The 25,676-nt window shown below is 37.5% G+C and overlaps 1 protein-coding gene across 2 annotated transcripts in view; it reads left to right on the top strand.

Annotated features, from left to right (window-relative positions):
• Positions 1 to 15,682, top strand: part of plekho1b (pleckstrin homology domain containing O1b) — a 49,840-nt gene extending 34,158 nt beyond the window's left edge. Inside the window, 3 exon segments of one of the 2 annotated variants that reach the window (NM_001326535.1) lie at positions 7,701 to 7,802; positions 10,346 to 13,055; positions 13,156 to 15,682. In NM_001326535.1, the coding sequence (NP_001313464.1) occupies positions 7,701 to 7,802; positions 10,346 to 11,032 (789 nt within the window). In that variant the 3' untranslated portion in view covers positions 11,033 to 13,055; positions 13,156 to 15,682. 2 annotated transcript variants of the gene reach the window in all.
• Positions 15,683 to 25,676: the final 9,994 nt, after the last annotated feature.

Below are 25,676 nucleotides of genomic sequence, written 5' to 3'. Positions count from 1 at the left end.
CACTATATTTGAGAGTTTGGTTTGAAGGCAAAATATGATGTAAAAAGCAAGGTAAAAGTCAGCTGATCATTTTTTTTATGCAAAGCACAATACGAGGATGCAATTTCAGTCACACAAAGCAACTGAACCTGATCTATTCCATAAAATGTATGAGTTTATGTGTAAGGACATTCAATTAAATTAATTTCAATGTTTGAAATATATGAGGTATACATTTATAAGTACCATATTAGGAACTAAAAAATAAATTATATATATATTTTTTTTACGGTACTTGCATTACTCAATACACAAAATTACAATACACACACTGGCCACTTTATTAGGTACACCTGTTAACGCATATTTCTGATCAGCCAATCACTTGGCAGCAACTCAATGTATTTAGTCATGTAGACATGGTCATGACGATCTGCTACAGTTCAAACAGAGCATCAGAATGGGGAAAAAAGGTGATTTAAGTGACTTTGAACGTGACATGGTTGTTGGTGATGTCAGAGAAGAATGGCCAGTCTAGTACAAGCTGATAGAAATACAACAGTAACTTAATTAACTACTAGTTACAACTGAGGTATACAGAAGAGCATCTCTGAACGCACAACACATCGAACCTTGAGGCAGCTGGGCTACAGCAGAAGAAGACCACACCGGGTGCCACTCCTTTCAGCTAGGAACAGGAAATTGAGGCTACAATTCACACAGGCTCACCAACATTGGACAATAGAAGACTGGAAAAACGTTGCCTGGTTTGTTGAGTCTCGATTTCTGCTGCGACATTCGGATGGTAGGGAATGATGGTCAGAATTTGGCCTCAACAACATGAAAGCATGGATCCATCCTGCATTGTTTCAGAGGTTTAGGCTGGTGGTGGTGGTGTCTATCGACTTTTGGATGAGACGTTAAACCGAGGTCTTAACTCTCTGTGGTCATTAAAAATCCCATGGCACTTCTCGTAAAGAGCAGGAGTGTAACCCGGTGTCCTGGCCAAAGTCCCTCAACCGGCTTTTACAATAATTTCCTTCCAATCATCCCTATCTTCTGAATTGGCTCTATCACTGTCTCTCCACTCCACCTATAGCTTGTGTGTGGTGAGCGCACTGGCGCTGTTGTCCTGTGGCTGCCGTCGCATCATCCAAGTGGATGCTGCACACTGGTGGTGACCAGTGACCCCCCCCCCCCCCCCCCCCCCCATGATTGTAAAGCGCTTTGGGTGTATGGTCATACACAATAAATGCGCTATATAAATACACATTACATTACATGTTGTGGGGGGTATTTTCTTGGCACCCTTTGGGCCCATTAGTACTAATTGAGCATCATGTCAACGCCACACCCTACCTGAGTATTGTTGCTGATCATGTCCATCCCTTTATTACCAAAGTGCATCAGTGCTGCAGTAGAATAACGTGCCATGTCATGAAGCCTGAATCATCTTAGACTGGTTTGACATGATAATGAGTTCACTGTACTCAAATGGCCTCCTCAGTCATCAAAGCTCAATCCAATTGAGTTCTTTTGGGATGTGGTGGAATGGGAGATTCACATCATGGATGTGCAGCTGACAAAGCTGCAGTAACTCTATTTTGTCAAAAACTTTGAGGAATATTTCCAGTACCTTGTTAAATCAATACCACAAAGCATTAATGCAGTTCTGAAGGTAAAGGGGGTCCAAACCAGCACTAGTATGGTGTACCTAATAAAGTGGCCGGTGTGTGTGTGTATATATATATATATATATATATATATTTGTGTGTGTTTGTGCATATAAATTATTATATTAAAATATTAATTTTAAAATAAAATAAATTATTTATTTGGCGAAGCAGTGGCGCAGTAAGTAGTACTGTTGCCTCACAGCAAGAAGGTCGCTGGTTCGAGCCTCGACTCAGTTGGCGTTTCTGTGTGGAGTTTGCATGTTCTCTCTGTGTTTGCGTATAAACTTGCTGGATAAGTTGGTGGTGCATTCCGCTGTGGCGACCACGGATTAATAAAGGGACTAAGCCGACAAGAAAATTAATGAACGAATGAATTATTTATTTATAACATTTAAAGGCTTTTTTTCCAATAGACCTTCCTGTTCTTTGAGTATTCACCTAGTAACCATCCAAAACACCATACAGCAACCATAAACAGCCTGAGCACCAGTGTAACTGCATAATGATGCTCGAATTAGCATGGTGGTTGTGGGTATTTATTTGTTTTAATTTAAACTTGACCCAGTGTGCATTTACCTTGCAACCACATACAGCAACCAACATGAACAAAAAGAAGCTCTGAACACTTTTGTAACTGCATAGCAATTTTCAAGCAACCACCCACAACTCCTTAGCAGCACAACATTTTCTTTAAAATAAATGTACTTTAAAATATATATATATAATGATCAGAATCCAGACTGTCATTTACAGATCCTTGGAGAATCTTGTAATCGCCCAACCTCTCTTCCTTCCCTGATCTTCTCAGTTTGTTTGCGCAAGGATTTGCTCGATTTAAAAGCGGGTCTATAATCACACTCGGCACACAGTGGGAGAAAATGAATCACTCCACCAAAAATAGATGGCAGTCACGACTTTCAGCGTTAAAGCAGTCAGATCTGAGCCTAGCTTCACCTTCACCTTCAGCTAACGAACAACATTTAATCTGGTAGAACCGTCCATGCTGTCAGCTTCCTCCAGTTTAACACCGCACATGTTGTGGGAATCCAGCCTGCGACCGAAAACATACACAGGAACGGTTGAGGCAGGCTAAATATGAGAAAGCACACTCAATGTATACTAGAGATTGATTTAAATATATCTGAGAAACTGTGTGCTTTCCTGTTCACATGTGATTGTGGTGTGCTTCAACCCCTACAGCTAGCGGAGTTAAACAGACAGGCATGTTTTCTCATACCACTTGAAATGGAATGAATCAGCACACCACAGCAGCCCAACAGATCTTCCTCAGACCTAGTTTGGTATACAAGTAAAATAGATTATGGGGACTAACAATGGTCAAAAATGTTTAAGTAAACCTTGTGAAGTACATCATTTTACAATACACAGTTGAAAATGGCATAAATAACTATGTGGTAAAGGAATGTTAAATTTAAAGGGATAGTTCACCTAAAACGGAAAAAGCTGTTATAATTTAGGCCCCATTTACACTGTCAGGTCTTGATACCCAATTTCGATTTGTTGCCTACAGTATATCTGATTTTTTTTGCCTGTCAGTTTACACATTCTTTTAATTGTGACCCATATCTGAATCATGCACTTGCCATACAATTTACGATGTCGCGCATGCGTAAAGGCGGATTCTAGCATCTGCACCACACGAGCCACGATTGGAGAAGAAATTGTCTTGCTTTTAGCTCTGCGAAATATGCGAAGATCACCCAACTTTAAAATGATTTTAAGGCGGAGGCTTGCGCGTATGGTTTATATATGGTGTCCTCGACCATACAGAGGAATTTGTGGGTAAGAGAGAGATCTCAGGTCTTGTGGAAGCAAATTGTGGCGACTGACCACTTTCCTCTTTCGTGTTTTCTCTGTTGTTGTTGTTTACCGCATCTGCATCTCAACACGCTTTTCCTTCAACGTCATTAAACCGTGGAGAAGTACCACATTGTCGCAAGTGACGTACAAAACAGAATGCCTCAATAAATCTGATCTGCCTGTTTACATGACAGACGCATTGTCACACATCTGATTTATTTCCACATATGAAGAAGGCCTGAAATCGATCTCTGAATATCCGAATGCATGCATTTTTTTCGTGTTTACACTGTCATAGAACAGATCCGATCTGTCACATATGAGCAAAATATCAGAATTGAGTTACATGTGACTGGCATGTCAATGGGGCCTTATCCATTACTTGTTCCAGATCTGTTTGAGTTTCTTTCTTCCGTTCAATACAAAAGAAGACATTTTGAAGAATGTTGGAAACTTGTTACAATTGACTTCCATTCATTTTCTTGTCGGCTTAGTCTCTATATTAATTCGGGGTCGCCATAGCAGAATGAGCCGCCAACTTATTCAGCAAGTTATTACGCAGCGGATGCCCTTTCAGCTGCAACCCATCTCTGGGAAACATCCACACACACACACTCATACACTACGGACAATTTAGCCTACCCAATTCACCTGTACCACATGTCTTTGGACTGTGGGGGAAACCGGAGCACCTGGAGGAAACGCACGCGAAGGCAGGGAGAGCATGCAAACTCCACACAGAAACGCCAACTGAGCCAAGGTTCAAACCAGCGACCCAGCGACCTTCTTGCTGTGAGGCGACAGCACTGCCTACTGCGCCACTGCCTCGCCACAATTGACTTCCATAGTATTTATTTTTGCTACTATTGGATTCAGTGGTTAAAGGTTTTCAGCTTTCTTTAAAATGTCTTGGTTTGTGTTCAAGAGAAAAAAAGAAACTCTTTACATTTTGCTTGCGTTTTTCGATGACAGTTAACGCCTCGTGACTAAAAAAAGGGCACTAATGTGACCGTACATACTAATGCACAAAACAGCAGGTTAAAAATCTGCATTTTTACAAGATGTTGCTCTCGTTTTTTTCGTTCGGTTTCGTTCTGTTTTTTCGTTCGTTCAATTTTATTTATTTATTTATTTTTTGACACTGCATCAAAAACTTCTCCACCAATTAGACTGACACTTTTGTTCACGTGTCTGGAGCTGCTGAAGTTATAGTAAACACCACTTGGAGCCACTCAAGCACAAAACTACTGAGGTGATCCCAGTTTCTTTTCATTCAATGAAGAAAATCACACACAGAGGCAAGATTTGGGTCCACTGTCAAAGGTACTGAGATGTATCTGTTTCTGTTGGAACGACTGGATTTCACATATAAATTTTGCTGAGGGTTACTGTCAGAATTTTCAGGAAACCAGTCAGGCAATAAATTTACTCGGGTTTCCTTCCAATTGAAGACATTTACTTAATTCTCATGTTGTATATCAATAAACCCCGGTAAAAAAAACTGCTGCTTCTTTCTTTCTTTGCATCTCGTAATATAACTTAAAACAGTCTAATAAAGGCAGAGCAAACCATCACAAACAGAAGTAGGGGTGGAATCAGCAGATGTACAACTAAACATATCAACATCAACAACTCTACATGTATTTGAGCACTATTAATACATTGTATTAAATCAAATTATGGCTCTTACACTAAGCCAAAGTTAATGCGACTCCAGTTGACAAGCTTTCGATTGCATTTGACAATGATTTATGTTTTATATGTAATGTCAACACGCATGTGCAGACTATTCTGAAGGGTTGCAGAATTGAAACCATAGGATGTGCAAGGTGATCAGCCACTGACTCGCATATGTCTGTAAGATGGGCAAGTGTGCTAAAAAAAGTGCAAACACATAAATTAAAAGTCTGATCAATTTTAGCTTTTTAAAAAATATATATACAATAATAATAATAAAAAAATCAAGATCAGCCAATTCTTTTTCTGATCAGGCTGGTTTGGTTTTTGCAAATACCAGTATGTCAGAGCACTGCTTATTCAGTGCCAAGCTCTGCTGCATGTTTAAAGTGTGAGAAATGTGTAGGCAGGTTTAGTAACCAGACTTAGGGAATATGTATTCTACAGCTACAAGCAACATGATACACAAATATATATACTATATTTTTCAAAAGTGCACTAGCAACCGTGTTAGTGCGCCCACGTTTTATACATGAGGTACTGGTTTGAATCAAACTTTGAAGGGGCGAAAGTTGAACCAGTGGGTTACATTGGTGCCATGACCCAGATGAGAGTGAGGTTTAAGGTGGTGAGTCTAATAGAGAACTGGAATGTGTCGCAACAGTGCAATATATTCTGGGTATTTAGGGCAAGGGTGCCTGATCCCTATTGATCTCTATTGATTTAGTGTATCATATATAAACTAATCAGCAACCAATTGTACGTGGTTGCGCTACAAATCATCTTTGCAACTGTTTACTTGTAGCAGCTCGTTGATACCCTGTCAGTTACAGACAAACCTTTTCATCTATTTGAGTGTTACGAAATGCCTATTATCTGCTTCTCAGACACACCAAGACAATTTTTAAAGGTATATACACGTTAGTCCATTTCAATCAGAGTGTTTGTGAGATGTTTTTCAAAATGTATTACTATAAAACGGTCATTTTTTTCTGTTGTGATTTTTATTGATTTACATTGTGCGCTCTACGCAGATTCCCGAGCTGTACGGTACCCTGCTACTAATAGTTATGCAAATGAATCTGGCCTGAATTGGCTCACTCGTAACTGGCACATGAGGTTGAAGTCTTTAGCATCCTTATAGTTTCATGTTGTACACTATCTGACATACATACCTAAAGTCTTGTCGGCGATCCTAGTTCTAAAAAAGCTGAATTCTAGAAGCAACAAAAAATTACTTGACTTTTAGTTGATCATTTAGAAAAGTGGCAGAAGGTTGATTTTTCCAATGAATCATCTGTTGAACTGCATCCCAATCATCACAAAAACTGCACAAGACCTATTGGAACCTACATGAACCTAAGATTCTAACAGAAATCAGTAAAGTTTGGTGAAGGAAAAATCATGGTTTGGGGTTCATTCAGTATGGGGGCGTGCGAGAGAACTGCAGAGTGGATAGCAACTTCAACAGCCTGAGGTATCAAGACATTTGTGCTGCCCATTACATTACAAACCAAAGGAGAGGGCAAATTCTTCAGCAGGATAGCGCACCTTCTCAAACTTCAGCCTCCACATCAAAGTTACATCAAGGAAGGTCAAGGTGCTTCAGGTTTGGCCAGCCCAGTCACCAGACATGAACATTATAGAGCATGTCTGGGGTAAAATGAAGGAGGAGGTATTGAAGATGAATTCAAAGAATCTTGATAAACTCAGAGAGTCCTGCATAGACGCTTTCTTTGCCATTCCAGATGACTTTATTAATCAGTGATTTGAGTCATTGCAGAGATGTATGGATGCAGTCCTCCAAGCTCATGGGAGTCATACACAATATTAACTCTTTTTCCACTGCACCATGACTTTATATTCTGTAATTTACATCATTTCTGTTTAGTGACAAGACTTTTGTCTTCACAAAGTCAGACCCTACTGTCCTAATTAAATCATTAAAAATCAAGGCATGATCATTTATTTTGGCAAAATAAGCGTGATCTAGAGGCCTTTGACTTTCATATAAGCCACTTCTGATACCAAATGAGCAACTAAAAGTCAAGTTATTATTTGTTGTTCCTAAAACTTGGATAGGCGACAAGACTTTTGTCAGGTAGTGTAGATGTATTCGCACATGGAGAGGTGGGAGCAGAACCAGAGGACTTACATAAACAAACGCTTTGTGTAGCAGCCCTCCCTTAGCCCATAAACCCTTGGAAAACATTGTAAGATTAGCCATACACTTCTGGCCAACAAACAGGCATTACAGCTTAAGCTTTCTAGTAAACAACAGTCTCTGCTCACACATATGATGAATCATATTATTTTTCCGCCGTAACAAATTCTCAGATTATTTTCTCTAGCTTGTACAGCCATCTTTGCGTAGATCTGCTTGCGTGTTCATAATAAACAAATAATACACAGACTCATCGATTGGCCAATCGATATAGCACTCCTGCTCCTGTAGGCTGGTGTGAAACATGTAGCTGTTAATAGTTTCCATGTGATCGAGTTGTTCAGTTGGGGTTCATCGCAGCTCTCTTTGTTCGACCCCTTTAGGTGACGGTGGAAGAGGACAGCTTGTTGGCCCATCCGACGCGTGACAGAGCTAAAATACCCCACACTCGCCGTCTGCCCACCCGCGGGCACCTCATGGCCGTGGTAAGCAGTCCATTTGCTCTGGATGTCAACTCATTACATGTGAAAGGCTTGTTGGGAAATGGGAAAGGACTGAAATAATACATTCAAAAGAGTCCTAGAAAATACTCTCATTCTTTCATACTTCACTTTGAAGACAATTTAGGTTTCTAAGGGTTTCGTTTTTAATAGGGATGCATGACATTTATCAGTCAGAAAAATTATCGGGCAATATGAGTAAAATTTACATAATTTTAATTTCTTCTAAAAATAAATAAATAAATAAAACCCAATAACAATATTTGTTAAAGTGCACTTGCTGGAAAGATCAACAAATAGGTTTGACCCATCCAAGAATTTTCCAAATTTCCAGTGCAATTGACTGCTTTTGTCATAATCTGTAAGCAAGTCTCCATCGGCCTGAACATGTTTCTTTTCAGCGAAAAACAGTGCCATTGCTATCTTCAGCTTGGACTTGTAAATGTTTTGAATGAAAAGAGAAAGAGAATTGGTTGTGAAAAAGCAGAGGCTACGTTATGTTAAACTAAATCATTTATGACAGATCTCAAATACGCCATACATAATTTTAAGGATGCAGTTTTTTGAGACTATTACTACTTACATTTTTTCTAAGTTGATAAATGTCAATACATTTTATTTACGCATTTGACAAGTATGTGACTGAGTTTATATGTCTAATTCTAATATTAGTTTAGTAGTTATTTCTAAATAGTAGTATTAGTAATTATTAGGGGTGTAACGGTTCACAAAAATCATGGTTCAGTTCGATACGACTGTGGTGTCACGGTTCGGTGTGTTTATGATAAAGCAAAAAAAGAAAAAAGACAGAGGATTTATCTGATTTTAATTTTGTAATGTATTAAAACTAACATCATAAAAGTGTGATCTTGTTTTTTTTCTTTTACTTTAAACAGTGATAGAGCTATACTTCTGGGGTTTCTGCTTAGCAGCAAATAAAACAAATCCTTCTTTATATTCAAAACCAAAAAGCTTTCTATAAAAAATAAATATAACAGTGTACATGAGTTGATATGCTCAAATATTACCGCTAAAATAGCTTGCTGTCATAGCAGATTTTATTGTTTTTTTTCCACCACTGTCTTGGTGGAATCTGAAGAGTAGGGCTGGGTATCGTTTGGGTTTTTTTCGATACCGGTGCTAAATCGATACTTTTAAAATGATCCCTGAACCGATACCTTTTTAGCCACAAAATTATGGTGGATGACCCTAGAAAAATCTTTTATTTGACAAAATCTTTAAAAAAATTATTTTAATAGAAAAATATAATTTAAGTTTCAAGTAAACATCAATTCATATATTGTATATTTGAAATACGTTAATTTACTTCCTTTGATCATTTGTTGGTTAGCATGAATTTAAGATTTGCAATATGAAAGAACATTCGCTTACTACTAAACTGTGGGGGGCGGGAAAGGGCCACATACTTTTGGGAGCACATTTTAACTTGTATATCACAAAATACTTAAAAAAAATAATTCAAAGTCGTTTAATTTTATGCATTACTCTGCAGTCTTCATAAACAAGATAATTAAATAAGTTAAACTCAAAATAATCTTCCTTGTTAATTTACTTGACAATTTGTACTGGTGTAGGATAACATTTCTAACATTCAAGTACATGGTACATTTTTGCACCTGTAAACTTTAACAGACAGGCCTACAGTTGAAATCAATTTATTTTGCCCTCCCATTCATTTAAAATAATGTTTCTGAAAATTTTAACAGTGTTTCCTAAAAAATATTTTTTCTGGAGTCGTAATAATTCATATTTCTTATTGTTTATTTAGTGAATAAAATCAGTTTTAAATAATAATAATAAATTCTTGGGATTTTTAACGACCACAGAAAGCCATGACCTCAGTTTAACGTCTCATCCGAAAGACTGTACTCACTGAGCAGTAGAGTCCCCATCAATATACCGGGGCGTTAGAGCCCACACAGACCACAGGTTGAGCTCCCCCTGCTGGCCTCTTCCAACAGCAACCTAGCTTTTCCATGTGGTCTCCCATCCAGGAACTGATCGAGTGCAGCCTTGCTTAGCTTCAGTTGGCGACCATGTAAGAGTTGCAGAGAGCTAGCTAGTTTATTTAACATGGTCACTGCAGTATAACATTGCTACAATTTCAAGTAGCCAGTGCTCCACATTAAGACTTTTAACCGAAGACTAATTTGCAGTCCATAGTCCCTGGTCCCATTTATATCTAATAATAAGTCAGTACAAAAATCTTTAAAATATCTTCAAGTAGTGAGGACTGAGGGTCACTATAGTTTAGCCAGAGGTGCTAAAATATCAGTTTAGATTTTTATGGGTGCACAAACAGTACATTATATGAACATTGTACATTGTGTGTGTGATTAACTGTATTTATATTGGAATTGGTCTTAATTATCAGTTATTGGTGTGGGTTCAAATCTTTCATATCATGCATCTCTAATTTTTAAGCTTACCATATCACACCAGTAGGTTTGATTTCTACATTAAACCTTTCTAAAGACCCCTGTCTAAATTCTCATCAACCTTTTCAGGCTTCTACCACAAACTCAGACGGCATGCTGACGCTGGACCTCATCCAGGAGGAGGACGTCCCAGCAGAACAGGGTCAGGCCTCTGGTGAGGATACTGTGGATAAAGCCTCATCTCAGCGTTCCCCAGATTCCCAACCCTCTACCACGGACACCTCCAAGCTCTCATGCACCAACGAGATTGCAGGAAAGTCCCAAAGCCTGCCGCGGAAAAGCGAAAGCGCCTTCGACTGGTCGGAGAACCACCGGACGCCACAGCTCCGCAAAAAACCAACAACATCCGAGAAGAACCGTTGTGCCTCCATGGACGAGATCCTGACACACTGCGAGGCACGAGCTCTTCCTCACTGCTCCACGTCTGCACCCGTGCAGCCCATCAGCCAGCTCCAGGACCTCATCACACTGAAGCTGGAGAGAACTCAGGAGCTGCTGACCGAGGTGCGGGCGCAGGGCAAAGGAAAGGGCTCTCCGGCTGGGAAGAGCTCCAGTCCTGAGGGCAAGCGGAAAGAGGCCGAGCGGCTCCTAGAAGAGGCCGCATCTACATGGGGTCAGGCTCGGGACGTCTTGGAGGAAGTGAAAGAACTCCGAGCTTTATACAAGCAGCTTGACACTTCTGCCACAATCAGTCCAACACAGAACGGCAAACTGAACAGCCCTCAACAAGCCAACCACCGAAAAAGCATGATGTGAGGTCATCTTTCAATGCACTCTTCCTGCTTTAGCATTGCTGGAATCAACGAACACCATGAGCTTTACCTGTATGTACGAATTGTTCAAGGGCAAATCTAGTTTCTTCCACTCCCTTATATCAACAGAAATCCAAGGGCCGGTGGGTTTTTACGCAAACACAAACTGTTGCACTGTATCGGTTTTCACAGTGGTGTCAACGGGGGACTGTAAAAGCTTCAGGGTGAGAAACAGCAGATGGCGGTTGTCATCACCAGTCTTTCGCAATGTGAATGTTTTCATAATACACTGGAGGAGCTTAGTTTAGATCTGGCCAGGTCTGTTTTACTCCATGGGTCATTTTTGTATCTAGTAATAATAATAATAACTCCCAGCACACTTGCTCTACTGTTAACACAATCCAAGCTCATAATAAGATGCAATCAGCCAAAGGCGGATTGGCGGAAAGGCTCACAGAAAGAGCACTCGTCACATGGGCTCTTAATAGTGAACAAAGCCATTGAACATGAACACAGATGACGTCTGGTGCCAGTGTTGAAGAAACAGCTGCCATTAAAGACGAAGCTCCATGCAGTAAAGGAAAGGATGAATAATAATTAAACATTTGCACTATATGGAGAATGCTGTAAAACGAGAGTGACACTGGCAAGCTATCTTTTCAAACCTAAGAGGCAGAACAGACAATCTACTGTAGGGAAATATGGGTCGTGTAGCTCAAAGTCTTTACACCTAAGTGGTATTTCCGAAAAAAAATGTTGGTATCTTTGAAAATCAAAAGCTGCCTTAGAGTATTTTCAAAAGGGCACATGCAAACTGCATTTTAAACTCTGCAAAGTCTCTGAATGAACGCTTGTATGTTTCAATTTTCAGAAATTTGCCTACAAGTTGCCTGCACCGCGAGAGATGCTTTTAAAGCAGGATTTTATTATCGCTTGCGCTTTGCTTTGCAGGCTTTTTTTTGTCTTTGGGGGAACTATGCAAGGTTGCATGGGAGAATCTCATAAAACTTGTCAAGAGCATTTCACAGAATTTTTTTTACAAAGAACAGAATCTATATTTCCTTAGGAAGTAAATGCAGGAATTTTATTTTTTTGCATATGTATTTTTTTATTTTATGCCATTTGTTATGGACATTTAGGCCCAATCCCAATTCTACCCCTAATAGGGCTGTGCGATTTGGGGAAAATATCTAACTGCGATTTTACTACAGATTTTGTGATTGCGATTTAATTTTATAATCAAGATTCGGCTCAATAATATCTATCGTTGCTCCTTACTGCAGTGAGTGGTAGTTAAAAACAGAAAATGAAAACATATAATCTTACGCCAACATTTACTTCAAAAGTTCACACTTAGCTGATGATTGATTATAAAGCTTGTTTGTCATGCTGTCCTGGGAGAGACCCCTGAGCTCATGAGATCCTCGAACCCGGGGCTCCCATCCTGTTTGCAGGGCGAGAGGGGAGTTTGAGCTCAGGTAGATCTCCAGAACTCCCCTGCTGTAGTAGCTAATGAACAGATAGTGATTGCTCTTAAGAGATAACTACTTACTAGGAGCATTTGGATAAGTCAATTAACTTAAGTTGCATGTTTTTGGATGGTGGGAGGAAACCGGGAACCCCGGGGCAACCCACGTAAGCGTGTGGGGAGACTTGTAAACCCCGCACAGAAATGACGGCTGGCTTGGTAAGAACTAGAACCAGTGACGTTCTTGCTGTGAGGCAACAGTGCTAACCGCTGGGCCACCATGCCACCCATCTAGGGAAGGAGGAGGAGTAGGGGTGGAAGGGAGGATTCTTCATAACGAAGATGGCTGTTATATGGACATTAGGGTATTTCAATCGTCTAATTGGTAAATCATGAATTGAATAATGCAGAACCAGCTGTAAGCAATCATAAACATATGATCCTCTCGAAATTAGTTTATAAATAAACTTCACTAGATCGAGTGTGACTAGCAATACTATCAGTTGATTTTTCAGAAAGACACTCCTCATATACCTATACGCATCTGTGGTGCTTTTTTAGGTGCTGGTTGTTGTATTTCCTCATGGTGTGGCAACAGGTCTGCGACAGCTTTTACAAATTACCTGTTTTTATTGAAACCAATAAAAAATTGAAATTTGAAACCACAATATTCCATATTACTGACGTGCGTTTTTTCTTTGATATGAATTCGTCTGTTAATGCTTCTGAAGCGGCAAACACCATCCTCCCACTCGTTTTTTTTTATTGTGGGTGTTCCATTTAGTGCGTTTGCGCAATTTTGATTGGGCAGAACGAATGTGTCCTGACTCAATTGGCTAGTAAGACTGTCACACACAGATGGCAGTCACGCTTTTGTTCTGGGCAGGAGAAATTAAATACATATATATTTCATATCGCAGCATCTTGTGATTTGCTAATCGCAAAATTTCAGATTGCATTTCAACTAATCACGCAAGTTTTGTGCATTTACGTGAAGGGGTCGGGGTGTCCCAATTCTCTTTATCTTAAAGGCGTAGGGCAAAGGGGAAGGGTTAGAAATCCCTTAAAACAGAGATTTTTCAGGACCACACTATAAACCAAGGAGTACGAACATTTCCCAGAATATCTATAACGACAGCATGGCTGCACACGGACGTCAGGAGATGCACAAATTAATATTTTTGTCAATATTAAATTTTTCTACAACAAACAGGCATATGTGTTAATACATTCATAACCACGTTCATGTTTTACTGTCATGCTTTGAAAAAAACTGCTAAAATAAAAACATCTACATCTATAATCCCTAATAATAACTCCTGTATAGTAGTCCAGCAACATTGTCACTCGATGACACTCAAATACTCAGAAAAGTCTATTGGCTGGGAATGAGCTTTTTACAGTGTCTGCTATAATCTTAATGTTGTTTTCGTGTATTTACATTAATGAATATAATCACTGTGTAAACGCACAGTACAGTTACCATATTTTTGCCACATTATATCAATATAATAACATGGTATCGTTGCCTTCGGTGATTTAATAAAAAAATAAACACCAAAAACATAACACAACTGTAATAACTATAGCAGTCGCCATCATCAATGTCATATGTAGTACGAGGTCGCTATGACATATGATGACTTGTGCACTGCAGGTGTAGTGGTGTCCCATTTCTAAGGGGTAAACTTTGAAGCCCTTCCCTTCACAGTCTGTTTCAAGAGCCAAGGGGAAGGGGTACAAAAATAGAATAGGGATTGGGCCCTAATGATAATGGTCATGCAGAATTCAGTTTCTTTATGCAGTTCGGGCAGTAAAATGTGGCATGCTTTCATGAGATTCCCCCACAAAAATGAGCTTGAAATAACCCACAGGAATCAGGAGTTACTGGCAGTGTGCAGTACGCTATTGCATTCAACAACCAAAGGGTACGTCTTGCCAGTATAAAAACCACCTTGTTTTACAGTTAGTAGCTAAATAATGTGTTTGCACAAATCTATTGGTACAGGTCAACCTGTTCTGTTACGAAGACTTGATTAAAAAAACAGTGTTATATTTTTTGTACATTTTATTGTAAAGTGCTTTTTTTGTTTTTGTAGAGAAAGACTTTGAGGAGAGTTTTTGCTTTTAAAACGTTTGACTTCCCTGAAAACACAACTGGACACTTCCTCGCTTCTGGAAAGTACATTTACGCTTCCAAAGGTAATAAAGCACAAAGACGGTCATTTTGTTTAAGTACAGGTGAACGCTTTAAATGTCATTCATTACCCCTCTCATTTGAAATTCTATTGTCTCGCATTATCGCCACGCAGATGCCAAAGGTTTCCTGTACCTCGCACGCTCTTATCTGAAACACAGCGCTGCAGTTGTGGGATCTTTTCAGGTTTAATCAAATGAATTGCTTTTGTTTGGTCAGCTGCTGGTGTTATGATCTGATTTTTCTGACAGCGCCAGCGGAAGGTGAATCGAATTACCCGAGCATCTGTCAGGTATTAGATTACATAAACCCAATCTTTCCCACAGGAGAACAGAAACAAAAGCCAAACTACACCTGTACTTCGGCAGTCGTGCTCATTTACGACATGTTTACTTCATGTTGACTTTGTGATTGCTTAGAGATGACGCTTCCTTCACGCTTTTACTTTTGAGCTATTTATGTATGCCATACGATTGTTCATCCGCTCTTTTTGTCGTTTGATAAAATGTGAATGAAGAGGAAAATCTCTCTGTGTTATTGTGGTCAGACTAGTTATTTTGCATAGGGACGTTTCATTTGTGAGCTAGTGCGTCACACTGCCACTGGCGCACACAAAAAAAGGCTTATGTAACCAGAAAGGAACAAACAATTGATTGTACCATCGAGTCGGCCATTGAAAACCTGAATGTTTTCAGCATTTTTTCAATTCCGTTCTACATAAACACATGCAATCTCTCAGATGGACGCTTCATTACAAGCTGCTGGTCAACAACTCAGATACTCGTTTTCGAATCATGTTCAGATGGACGGTTGTGAAAATCTCTGTGTACATTATTTCACATTCTGTAGCTAATTGTAAATGGTGGTCGGTTTTTGAAGAGCAGAAACCTGTATGTGGCTATTTGTAAGCTCAGGACAGGAGAATCTCTGATGTACTTGAGACACAACCACTTGTGCAATTAAAGTGATCCTCATTTGACCTCCCTGAATTCCGCGTCTTCATATGTTTACTGCAAAATTAAAACAAAAATAACTTGTTTGTGTACATTCATTTTCCTTCAGCTTAGTCCCTTTATTCATCTGGGGTCGCCACAGCGTAGCGAACCGTCAACTTATTCAGCATATGTTTTACGCAGCGTATGCCCTTCCAGCTGCAGCCCAGTACTGGGAAACATCCAAATACACTCATTCTTTACAGACAATTTAGTTTATTCAATTCACTTATAGCGCATTTCTTGGGACTGTGGGGGGAAATCGGAGCACCCGGGAGAAACCCATGCGAACACAGGGAGAACATGCAAACTCCACACAAAAATACCAACTGATCCAGCCGGTACTTGAACCAGCAACCTTCTTGCTGTGAGGCAACAGTGCTAACCATTGCGCCATCGTGTTGAATTTAAACAAACCAACTAAATTTAGTAATGTTCAACTTCATTTGTTTGTTTAAATTCAGCCCAAATGAATTGTTTTCAACCATTTAACTTAAAAATTTGAGTAAATCCATGGAATAATCTTTAACTATTTTTTTCAGTGTATACAACAAAACTTTAAATGGCAATGACTGCAATGAAACATAAAAATTATATATTTATTCTTTTTAAATTTTCCAATGAAGACAATTAAAAAGGCAAAATTTACACAAATTTTTTAAGGAAAATGTTAATTTCATACTGTTTATCTCAAAATCAGGGCTATTATATAGTTAATTAAATTACATGAACTAAAATAAACATTAACTGAAATATAAAAAAAAACTTTTAAAAAACTATATTTATAATAAATTTTAATGTATTATAATATATTAAATATTTATAATATACAATAATATATTTTTATTAATTGTAGCTTATTTTTTATTCAATATTTTTTATTATTACAAAAGGTTGCCAAGGATATATGTCTAATAATTGTTTTTGTTTAATTTTATGTACTAAAACAAATAAAATAGTTAAAAAGAAACTAAAAATTTAAATAAGTGGGTTGCACGATCGCCTCACAGCAAGAAGGTCGCTGGTTTGAGCCTCGGCTGGGTCAGTTGGCATTTCTGAATGGAGTTTGCATGTTCTCCCCATGTTTGCCTGGGTTTTCTACGAGTGCTCCGGTTTCCCCCACAGTCCAAAGAAATGTGTTACAGGGGAATTGGGTAGGCTAAATTGTCTGTAGTGTATGGGTGTTTCCCAGTAATGGGTTGCAGCTGGAAGTGCATCCGCTGCGTAAAACATATGCTGGAAAAGTTGGCGATTCATTCCGCTGTGGCGACCCCAGATAAATAAAGGGACTAAACCCAAAAGAAAATGAACGATAAATGAAAATAATAAAACAATTACTAATTCTTAAAAAAAAAGGATTTTAAAAAACAAATATTTTTCCTGTAAATGAATAACCGAAATTCACCAATTCATCACTAGTAACTATATTAAATCATGATGACATGTAATAGAAATTCATTCATTGTTAATTTAATATTGCTAGATGTAAATAACCATATATTTTTGATTAGTTACCTATTTAAACATATGTATATACAGTGCTCAGCATATATAGTGTAAGTACACCACTCACAAATCTCTCTTTTAAATTCATATTTTTATAGGAAGCTATACAATTCTATATTTGTGCATATAGTCAGTGCTGAAGACAAAGCTGAAGCTTATCTTACAAAATAAAAGGTCCAAAAACTAGCACACCCAAATTTACGTTATAGAAAAATATTAAATACAAATTTAAAAAAGGGGAAAAAAATCAAGAGAAGCATTTTTTGCAATAATTTGCTTGAATTTAATTGTATTTTCTTTCAATTTCTAAAAATGTTTGGTGACTAAAATATTATTTGAATAAATATATCTGTTTAATAGTTTTAATGCACCTTTGCCAATATATTGAGTAATGGATACAAGTATTCATTTTCAAAATGGGGTGTGCTAAATTATACTGAGCACTGTAACTAAATATATACAGTAAATCTGTGCTTTACAAATTTACAGCGGAATAAAGAAGCACCAAGTATTAAAAACCTATACAGGAGCACTATACACACTACTGAAGGAGCTATATGAGCACAACAAAGCTCAGCAGGTGCTGCGTGTGCCAAACCACATGTGGCCAGTAACATAAGCAGTCTGACAGACGGGTGACAGCAGATGCCTCTGATTGGATAAGAGCCGAGTGGAGAGCATTGCCATGGTAATACCGAAACGGTTCACTAGTTAGAACTGTGTCAAGAGGTGTCAATGAATTCCTCACACCCCAGACAGAAATGAAGAGGCGTCACCAGAGTCTTCCTCATCAGCCAGTCTGCAGGATTCACCACAGGAGACTCCAGGATGACTCCAGTTAGAAGTTCACATGTTAGCTTAAAATAAAACAACTGTTATCTGAAATACCCTAAAGATCTTTTTAAATGTAAGCATGTATTTCAGGGATAGTTCACCCCAAAATATACCGTCTGTCATTTACTCACATTTTACTTGTTCCAAATCTGTTATCGAATTGTTTCTTGTTTCTGTTGAACACAAAAGAAGATATTTTGAAGAATGTTTTGAATGTAGGCACAGACTTTCATGTGTATTTCCCCACTACTATGGAAGTCAAGACTGATTGATTCAACGTATCTTCTTTTGTGCTCAAAAGAATAAAGAAACAGGAACTTGAGGGTAAGTACATTTGATTTCAAGTGATTTTTTTTATGGCAACACCTTGCAACAAAACAAATTCATGGCAACTTAGATTGTCTATTAAAGTCTGATTTTATTGTGCACAGTGTGATTCATGAAAATCCAAAAGATGATTTGTTTATATTGTGTCCATAACAATTTGAATTAAAGTTTATTTATAATATACTTTTTAAGAAACAACAAGCGTTCACCAATGTGCTGTACTGCCATGAGTTTAATAAAATCACAGCAACATAAAACACATAACAAATGTTATGAAATAGTATAAATCACAATGAAATGAATACTTAAAATATATTAAAATCCACACAAAATCAAAATTCGCAATGTTTATTTTGCTAGTGCACATTGTCAGTCTTAAGTTCATTGCTCACCGAGACCGACATAAAAATATTTGGATCAGGTTTGATTTTTAAAATTTTTTCACATCCTTGGAAAGCATTTTGAGATGTGTTTTACTGTATGTGCACTTTAGGACGAACAAAGTGTGTAATTTAAAGGCAGAACGAAAAGGAACCACTGCTGTAACTTATACTGTATGCTGGTTTCAGTGCCTGGCGCACACCTTTGCGTGTGTGTGTCCATACCATTGACTGTAAAAGATATAGACGTAGTCTCCGTGATGCCACCCATAGGTTTCTGATGAGCGCAAATGAAACTACAAGTGAGCCAATCGTCATCATTTTGTTCGAGCGCCATCGCACCGACCGCAGGAAACCAAACATGGGCAAAGAGGCGGAGCATGAGCAGAGCATTTTGCTTAGATCTAGCTGACTTAATATAACTCTATAGAAATGAAATGGATGAGCTATTTTAAAAATCACCCCCTCATAGTTGCCATGAAGGGTAATATTAGCAACAGTTAAAGTCAGATTTATTAGCCCCTTTTGATTTTTTTTTCTTTTTGAATATTTCCAGTTATTATCAGTTATTAGAAATGAGTTATTAAAACTATTATGTTTAGAAATGTGTTGAATAAATCTCCACTCAATTAAACTGAAACTGGAGAAAAATAAACAGGGGAGCTATTAATTCGAGGGGGCTAATAATTCTGACTTCAACTGTATACACACCAAAACCATATTTTGTACCAGGCTGTAAACATGTTTTTATCAGCTGTAAAAATGGGCAATTTAGCATAGCAGTCAGCGAACATCTGCAGTTCCTGGGGCCAGCCCCCAAAAGCGAGTCGATGAATTGAAGTTTCCATACCTGCTTATGTTAAGCCAGTCTCTGTTCAGGATTTGTTTATGGAAATGTATGTTTTGTGGCTGCATTTTTACAAAGTATCAAACTGCCACTGATTTCCTGAAATAAACTTTGAATTTCAGGATTATCCCGCACAGATCTTTGAAAAGGAGCTGAACTCTTTGTCCTCTTCATTCAATGGAATGGATAAAAAAAATTGTTTAATTTCCTCTTCTTTTTTTTTTTTTTAAAAGGGAAATTTTGCTCGAATTAACTCTAATCTTTAAAATATTGTTTTCTGAAATGGCAGTCCTTCTCTTATGATGCTCTTCAATGTTTGAGGTGACGCAGTGGCGCAGTGGGTAACACATTCGCCTCACAGCAAGCTGGGTCACAGCTGGGTCGCTGGTTCGATCCTCGGCTCAGTTGGCGTTTCTGTGTGGAGTGTGCATGTTCTCCCTGCGTTCGCGTGGGTTTCCTCCGGGTGCTCCGGTTTCCCCCACAGTCCAAAGACATGTAGTACAGGTGAATTGGGTAGGCTAAACTGTCCGTAGTGTATGAGTGTGTGTTTGTGAGTGTGTGTGTGTGTGTATGCTTCCCAGAGATGGGTTGTAAAAACTTGTTGATTAAGTTGGTGGTTCATTCCACTGTGGCAGCCCGATTAATAAAGGGACTAAGCTGACAAAAAAATGAATGAATGAACTCAATGTTTCACAGCTAGACGTACGTCATCATACTGGATCATACATCCCTTTAGCAATGGACTTTAAAACTGACTGCGTCAAACATCAGCACATGATCTCAAGCAGAGCTGATGTGAGTTTCACTTCAGCAAAGATGTGTTCCTGTTTATAGTTTGTGAAAGCATTTACTGCTGTTATCCAGCCTAAATAGTCTTTAAGACAATTACTATGAAGAATGACTCAAAAACCAGCTTAGACCAGCTGGGAAACAGCTATGATGTTTAAAAAAACACAGCAACCATCTTAAATGGGTCAGACGTGAATGAAGATTGAAATGAATTTGATGATATCAGTTTTTAAATATTAATTTAAAGAGTTCGGATGCAAAAACCTCTAAGTGCCGTCTGAAATTTCCATAAAAAAATGAATTTTCCTTTCAGCCTCCTTTGTTTATGTCGATATATTTTATTTTAAAGACCAGGAAAAGAACTTATTCTTTGCCATAAAAGTGATATTACTGAACATACAAACAGAAGCCTGACTAAAATGCTCATTTTAGATGACAATTTCACATGGTATTTAGTGGTTTCATAGCATTAATAACTACTTGGTTGCTGGATACAGTTAGCTTTTAACAATAAAACAAACAAAAGGGTTAAATTAGATTTGAAATGACAATCTCTAAACCATCCCCATCATTCTTCCTCTTTAAGATGGGATGGTTGGCCAAATCAAAGGTAACCGTGAGACATCAGAGATTAATTTTACACCTTGTAAAAAGGGGCATGATAGGTCCTCTTTAAAACTATATTGCTTAGTGAAAAATGACAATAAATAATAGGCAATGATATTGAGCATGTAACAGCAACGGCAGCTATTGGAGTCTTATTGGCTAAAGACTTCTGTTCACATTAACTTCCATAGATTATTTTTGTCATAACAAACAGCTTGTAATGTTGCTTGATGTTGCAATCTTGCATTTTGTTATTGTTATTTTCATGTATAGCCATAAACAGACAGCAAGTAGTTCGACCGTTTAATGCCGTTTGTTATTCCTATTGATTTTCCTACATAAGCACTTCCGCATTGCAGAATAAGGTGAATAATAATGTACTCATTTACAGAACTTCACCACCAAAAACGGCACAAGAAGGGTTTCCATGGTGACTTGCATGGGAAGGGATGCGTTGGTGATAGCAAGCAATAATTAATCTCAAGGGTCCAGCAGGGGTGAACCCCACAGCTGTTGAGCCTGTCCATATGCTCACATAATACACTACACTGAGGGGGAATGATGGGGGGACAGCAACACACACTTAAAGAGACATTACCCCTTCAAAAAGGAAAAATCACTGTTAATTTAGATCAGGTAGGTGTCTTTTTTTCTTGAGCAGAACATTAAAAAAACGTTTTTAGCGTAAATGGTGATACAAAAATGTGTCAAAAGAGTCACTTTGCGAGTCAAAAAAGCATCTACAGGCAAAACTAAATTATTACAAGTGGCTCCTGATGATACACTGAGGTCTTATAAAGTGAAATAATCAATTATAAACATTATTTACAAAGTTATTAGCTTTAATTTACCTCCTTAGCAAGAATATTAACAGTAAATTTACCAAATTATTCACATTAGAGCATTTGTTGCATTTATATTAATGTATGAAAAATACATTTCTGAAAATCTGGAAAGATCCATTCTAGATACATTGACTAACCAATGGCCACTGGACGACAAAACACAGTGTTAATATAAAAATTGGTGCTATTTACTATATTATTGGTGCTATTTGCTATATAATTAGTGGTATTTGCAATATAATTGGTGCTATTTTCTATTTATAACCATGAATTTAACTTAAATTGTTTTAAATAAAAACCGAGAATAGCAAACAACTGATAAATTAGAGATAACTGTAACTAAACAAACACTTTGTCCCCCTTTGTTAACCATATAAGGAATGAACTCACCGGAGCGTTCTGATTTGCTGATGCAAACTGAGAGGGCGGAGTCACAAGGGACCTGATGTCCACACTAGGACACATGTCATATGCTTCATGTATTTTTCATCCCTCTGTCTTTGCATATCTAATGTAAAATGGGGAATAATATGTATGAGCATCAGGAATCATGCACTTTTGAAAAATGCTGCATACAGTTGAAGTCAGAATTATTAGCCTCCCTAAATTATTAGCTTCCCTGTTTATTTTCCCCCAATTTCTGTTTAACGGAGAGAAGATTTTATTTCAACACATTTCTAAACATAATAGTTTTAATAACTGATTTCTTTTATCTTTGCCATGATGACAGTAAATAATATTTGACTAGATATTTCTTAAGACACTTCTATACAGCTTAAAGTGACATTTGAAGGCTTAACTAGGTTAATTAGGTTAAGTAGGCAAGTTAGGGCAAGTTATTGTATAACAATGTTTTTTTTCCGTAGACTATTGAAAAAAAATTTCCGCCTAAGTGCTAATAATATTGACCCTAGAATGGTTATTAAAAAATTAAAAACTGCTTTTATTCTAGACGAAATAAAACAAATAAGACCTTCTCCAGAAGAAAAAATATTATCAGATATACTGTAAAAATGTCTTTGCTCTGTTAAACATTTTTTGGGAAATAATTAAATAAGAAAAATGGGGCTAAAAATTCTGACTTCAAGTGTATATTGCTTACCTCACAGCACTACAAATGACACTTATTATGTTAAGAACTGAGAAGATTTTAACATCTAAGTTTAGCGTGTGCATGATGATGATGATGCATCAGTCAACGTTTTGTAACTGGACATAAACAGATACATTTGCTGACAGAAACATTCGTTTCTTAAGGACAAAATTTGAGTTGTTAAAGAAGCGGAAAGATGCACCCCCTCACTTCCTCTTTTTGCAAAAATGTATAAATAAACTATATGAATTTCGTAATACTATTTATGCACTTTTAACAAAGTCATTAATGGAAAGTGCTAAATCAGCTGTTAAATTAAATCTTCTTTCAATGATAACTTAATTTAATATCCAAGCACCCAAAACCCAAGAGATTGGTTTGAAAATAAATGTATTCTCTGATTTAAATGCAGGAAAAAGAATATTTACATATTTACTATTCCACATTTAAACTGAAGATGGCAAAATGTGAAAAACAACACTACAAATGAAAATATAAGGATTTTACTCAATTAGCATGAATGTTTTATTGAAAGAAAAGATGTCTGAAATGTAAATCCAATTTATGGATTAATCCTTAGGTTGGAAAAATGGTAAGATCATGCTATTAATTTAAAAACAGAACTGATTTCATAGAAATACTTGTTTTGACTAACAAAATGAAGAGACAAAAGAGATTAGTAACAAAATATTAAGAATATATATATATATTCTTGTACTTGTACTGTATATTTGTACTGTCTCCAGTTAAGAGAAAGTGAAATAAAGGTGGGAGTTATCTTACCCCATAATAAAAGTCAGGAAGACTGATGGTGTGTGAGAAGGCTGGGTCAGCATTCAATATCTGACTGCAGAATCTGACAGAATAACACCAGCACAACTTCTGGGACCTGCAATGCCATCTTGACCAACACGTAATGCCACAGCAGTAATATTCAAGCAGTTTAAATATTTGCAAGTTATGCTACTTCGGAAAAAAGAACAACCGTCCTGTTGAGTGTGGGTGTTGGTAAAGCTACTGGAAAAAGTATCTAAATTAACAATATAAGACAGCTATGATGAGTTAACGTTAAGGCGATTTATTGCTTCCAATCTGTCAGTTTTTACAAATTCCAACATCCATAACATAAAAATGTAAATAACGATTAGCCTGTTTGCACCCTGAAGGCCTTATTCATCAATACCACAGATCAGCAATGCTCTACTTCCGTAGATACTTATCGTTTTGATTCTCCTGAGAAGTCTGTCCGCAGGTATCTGTATCCCAGGAAGTCTCTGTATCCCTGCGTGTGTATGCTATGCAGCAGGTCTTTTTCAGGAAATTTTAAATTCCGTGTTACTTCCGTTGCTATTTTCTGTTCTGAACGAGATGGTTCAAATCAAATTCGAATCTCAGACGTTCGACAAAAGCATGTGGGTTTATAGGCTAGTAAAATGTAGAAAAAAAAAACTAAAAGTATGTCTTAGTCGATTAATTAGGCTATATAATCAGTTTTACTACAGGTAGCGTTATAAGGTTTAAAATCATGGAATGTAACAAAATCAAGGTTGTGGCTGCACGACTTAATAATTTCGTAATAGTGATGAATTGCGAGCAGGCATTGTTTTGAACAACAAATAGCCCAACGTTATCGACTCTATTAATGTAATTTCCTCAAGAAAACTGTATAAGACTTTGTCAACAAAACAGGCTAAAGTCGTTATAAAAATGTACAAAGCTATTTGTAAGAGTGGTTATATCCCTATCGCCATATTCCGCATCAGCACTTCAACTTCAAGTTTGTTGACAGAAACAGGCAGTAAAACTATATATGATATCATTATATTATTTTAAAATCTTAAAATTAGTTTTAAATGGTAAAACATTTGAGGATTCTGAGGGAAAAAACTGTACAAAGTTGTGTATGTTAAGCAAGACTGATAGACGTTTAGCGCCATCTTGTGGAAAGATTCATCCTTGATTTTGTGCACTAAAACAGTCAAGTTGTGAGATGACCAGCTAAAACTAGTTTGGTTTTAGCTGGTCATCTCTCAGCCTGACCAGCTAAGAACAACCTGGAAATGGCTAAAACCCCTCTAAAGCCTGGCTGGTCGACCAGCTAAAACCAGTAAAGCTGCTTTTTTTCAGCAGGGCGTGCACCAGACAGACTGTTATGCTTTAAGGCTGTTATGTTTTTGAAAGCTTACAAATTTATCTCATTATTATTTTTATTTTGTATTAGAACATTGAGCAACTATATGTCTACCATTATCCTGTCCTGGGGCAAACAAACTTGGAACAAAAAGGAATCACTGTATGAAACCTGTTCAGTCAGCAAGGCTAGTCTGCATTCTTTGAGGCATTAAATGAACTCCATCACGACCCGAATTCGTTTTTGGCAAGTATAAGAGGTGACTTCAAGATATTTGTCAGAACTTGCCCCATAATAATGTCTTGGATGCTGTTGGTTAGCAGGTTTACCTTTAACTGCTGACAGCTATAAATCTCAAAAAAGCAAACACAAGGGATAGCAACCAGATTATTTCAATAGACTTTGAATAATATATAGCTACAATACAGCTGTATTTTAAATATAATACAGACCAAGAGATTGAAATATATGATCAGAAAAAAATATAATAAAAGTAGTGAGATCATGAAAAACAATCCTTACAAATAAATACATTTGCTAAAAATCCATCTGCCTTCTCACCTTCCCATAATCAATTGTTTTCATTTGAACCACGTAGTAATGCCAAAGACATCACTTTCAGTCCATTAAATG

This window comes from Danio rerio, chromosome 16 (genome assembly GCF_052040795.2).
Source record: "Danio rerio strain M-AB ecotype USA chromosome 16, GRCz13ab, whole genome shotgun sequence".
NCBI classification, from domain to species: Eukaryota; Metazoa; Chordata; class Actinopteri; order Cypriniformes; family Danionidae; genus Danio; species Danio rerio.
This window is presented reverse-complemented; position numbering and strand designations above follow the sequence as displayed.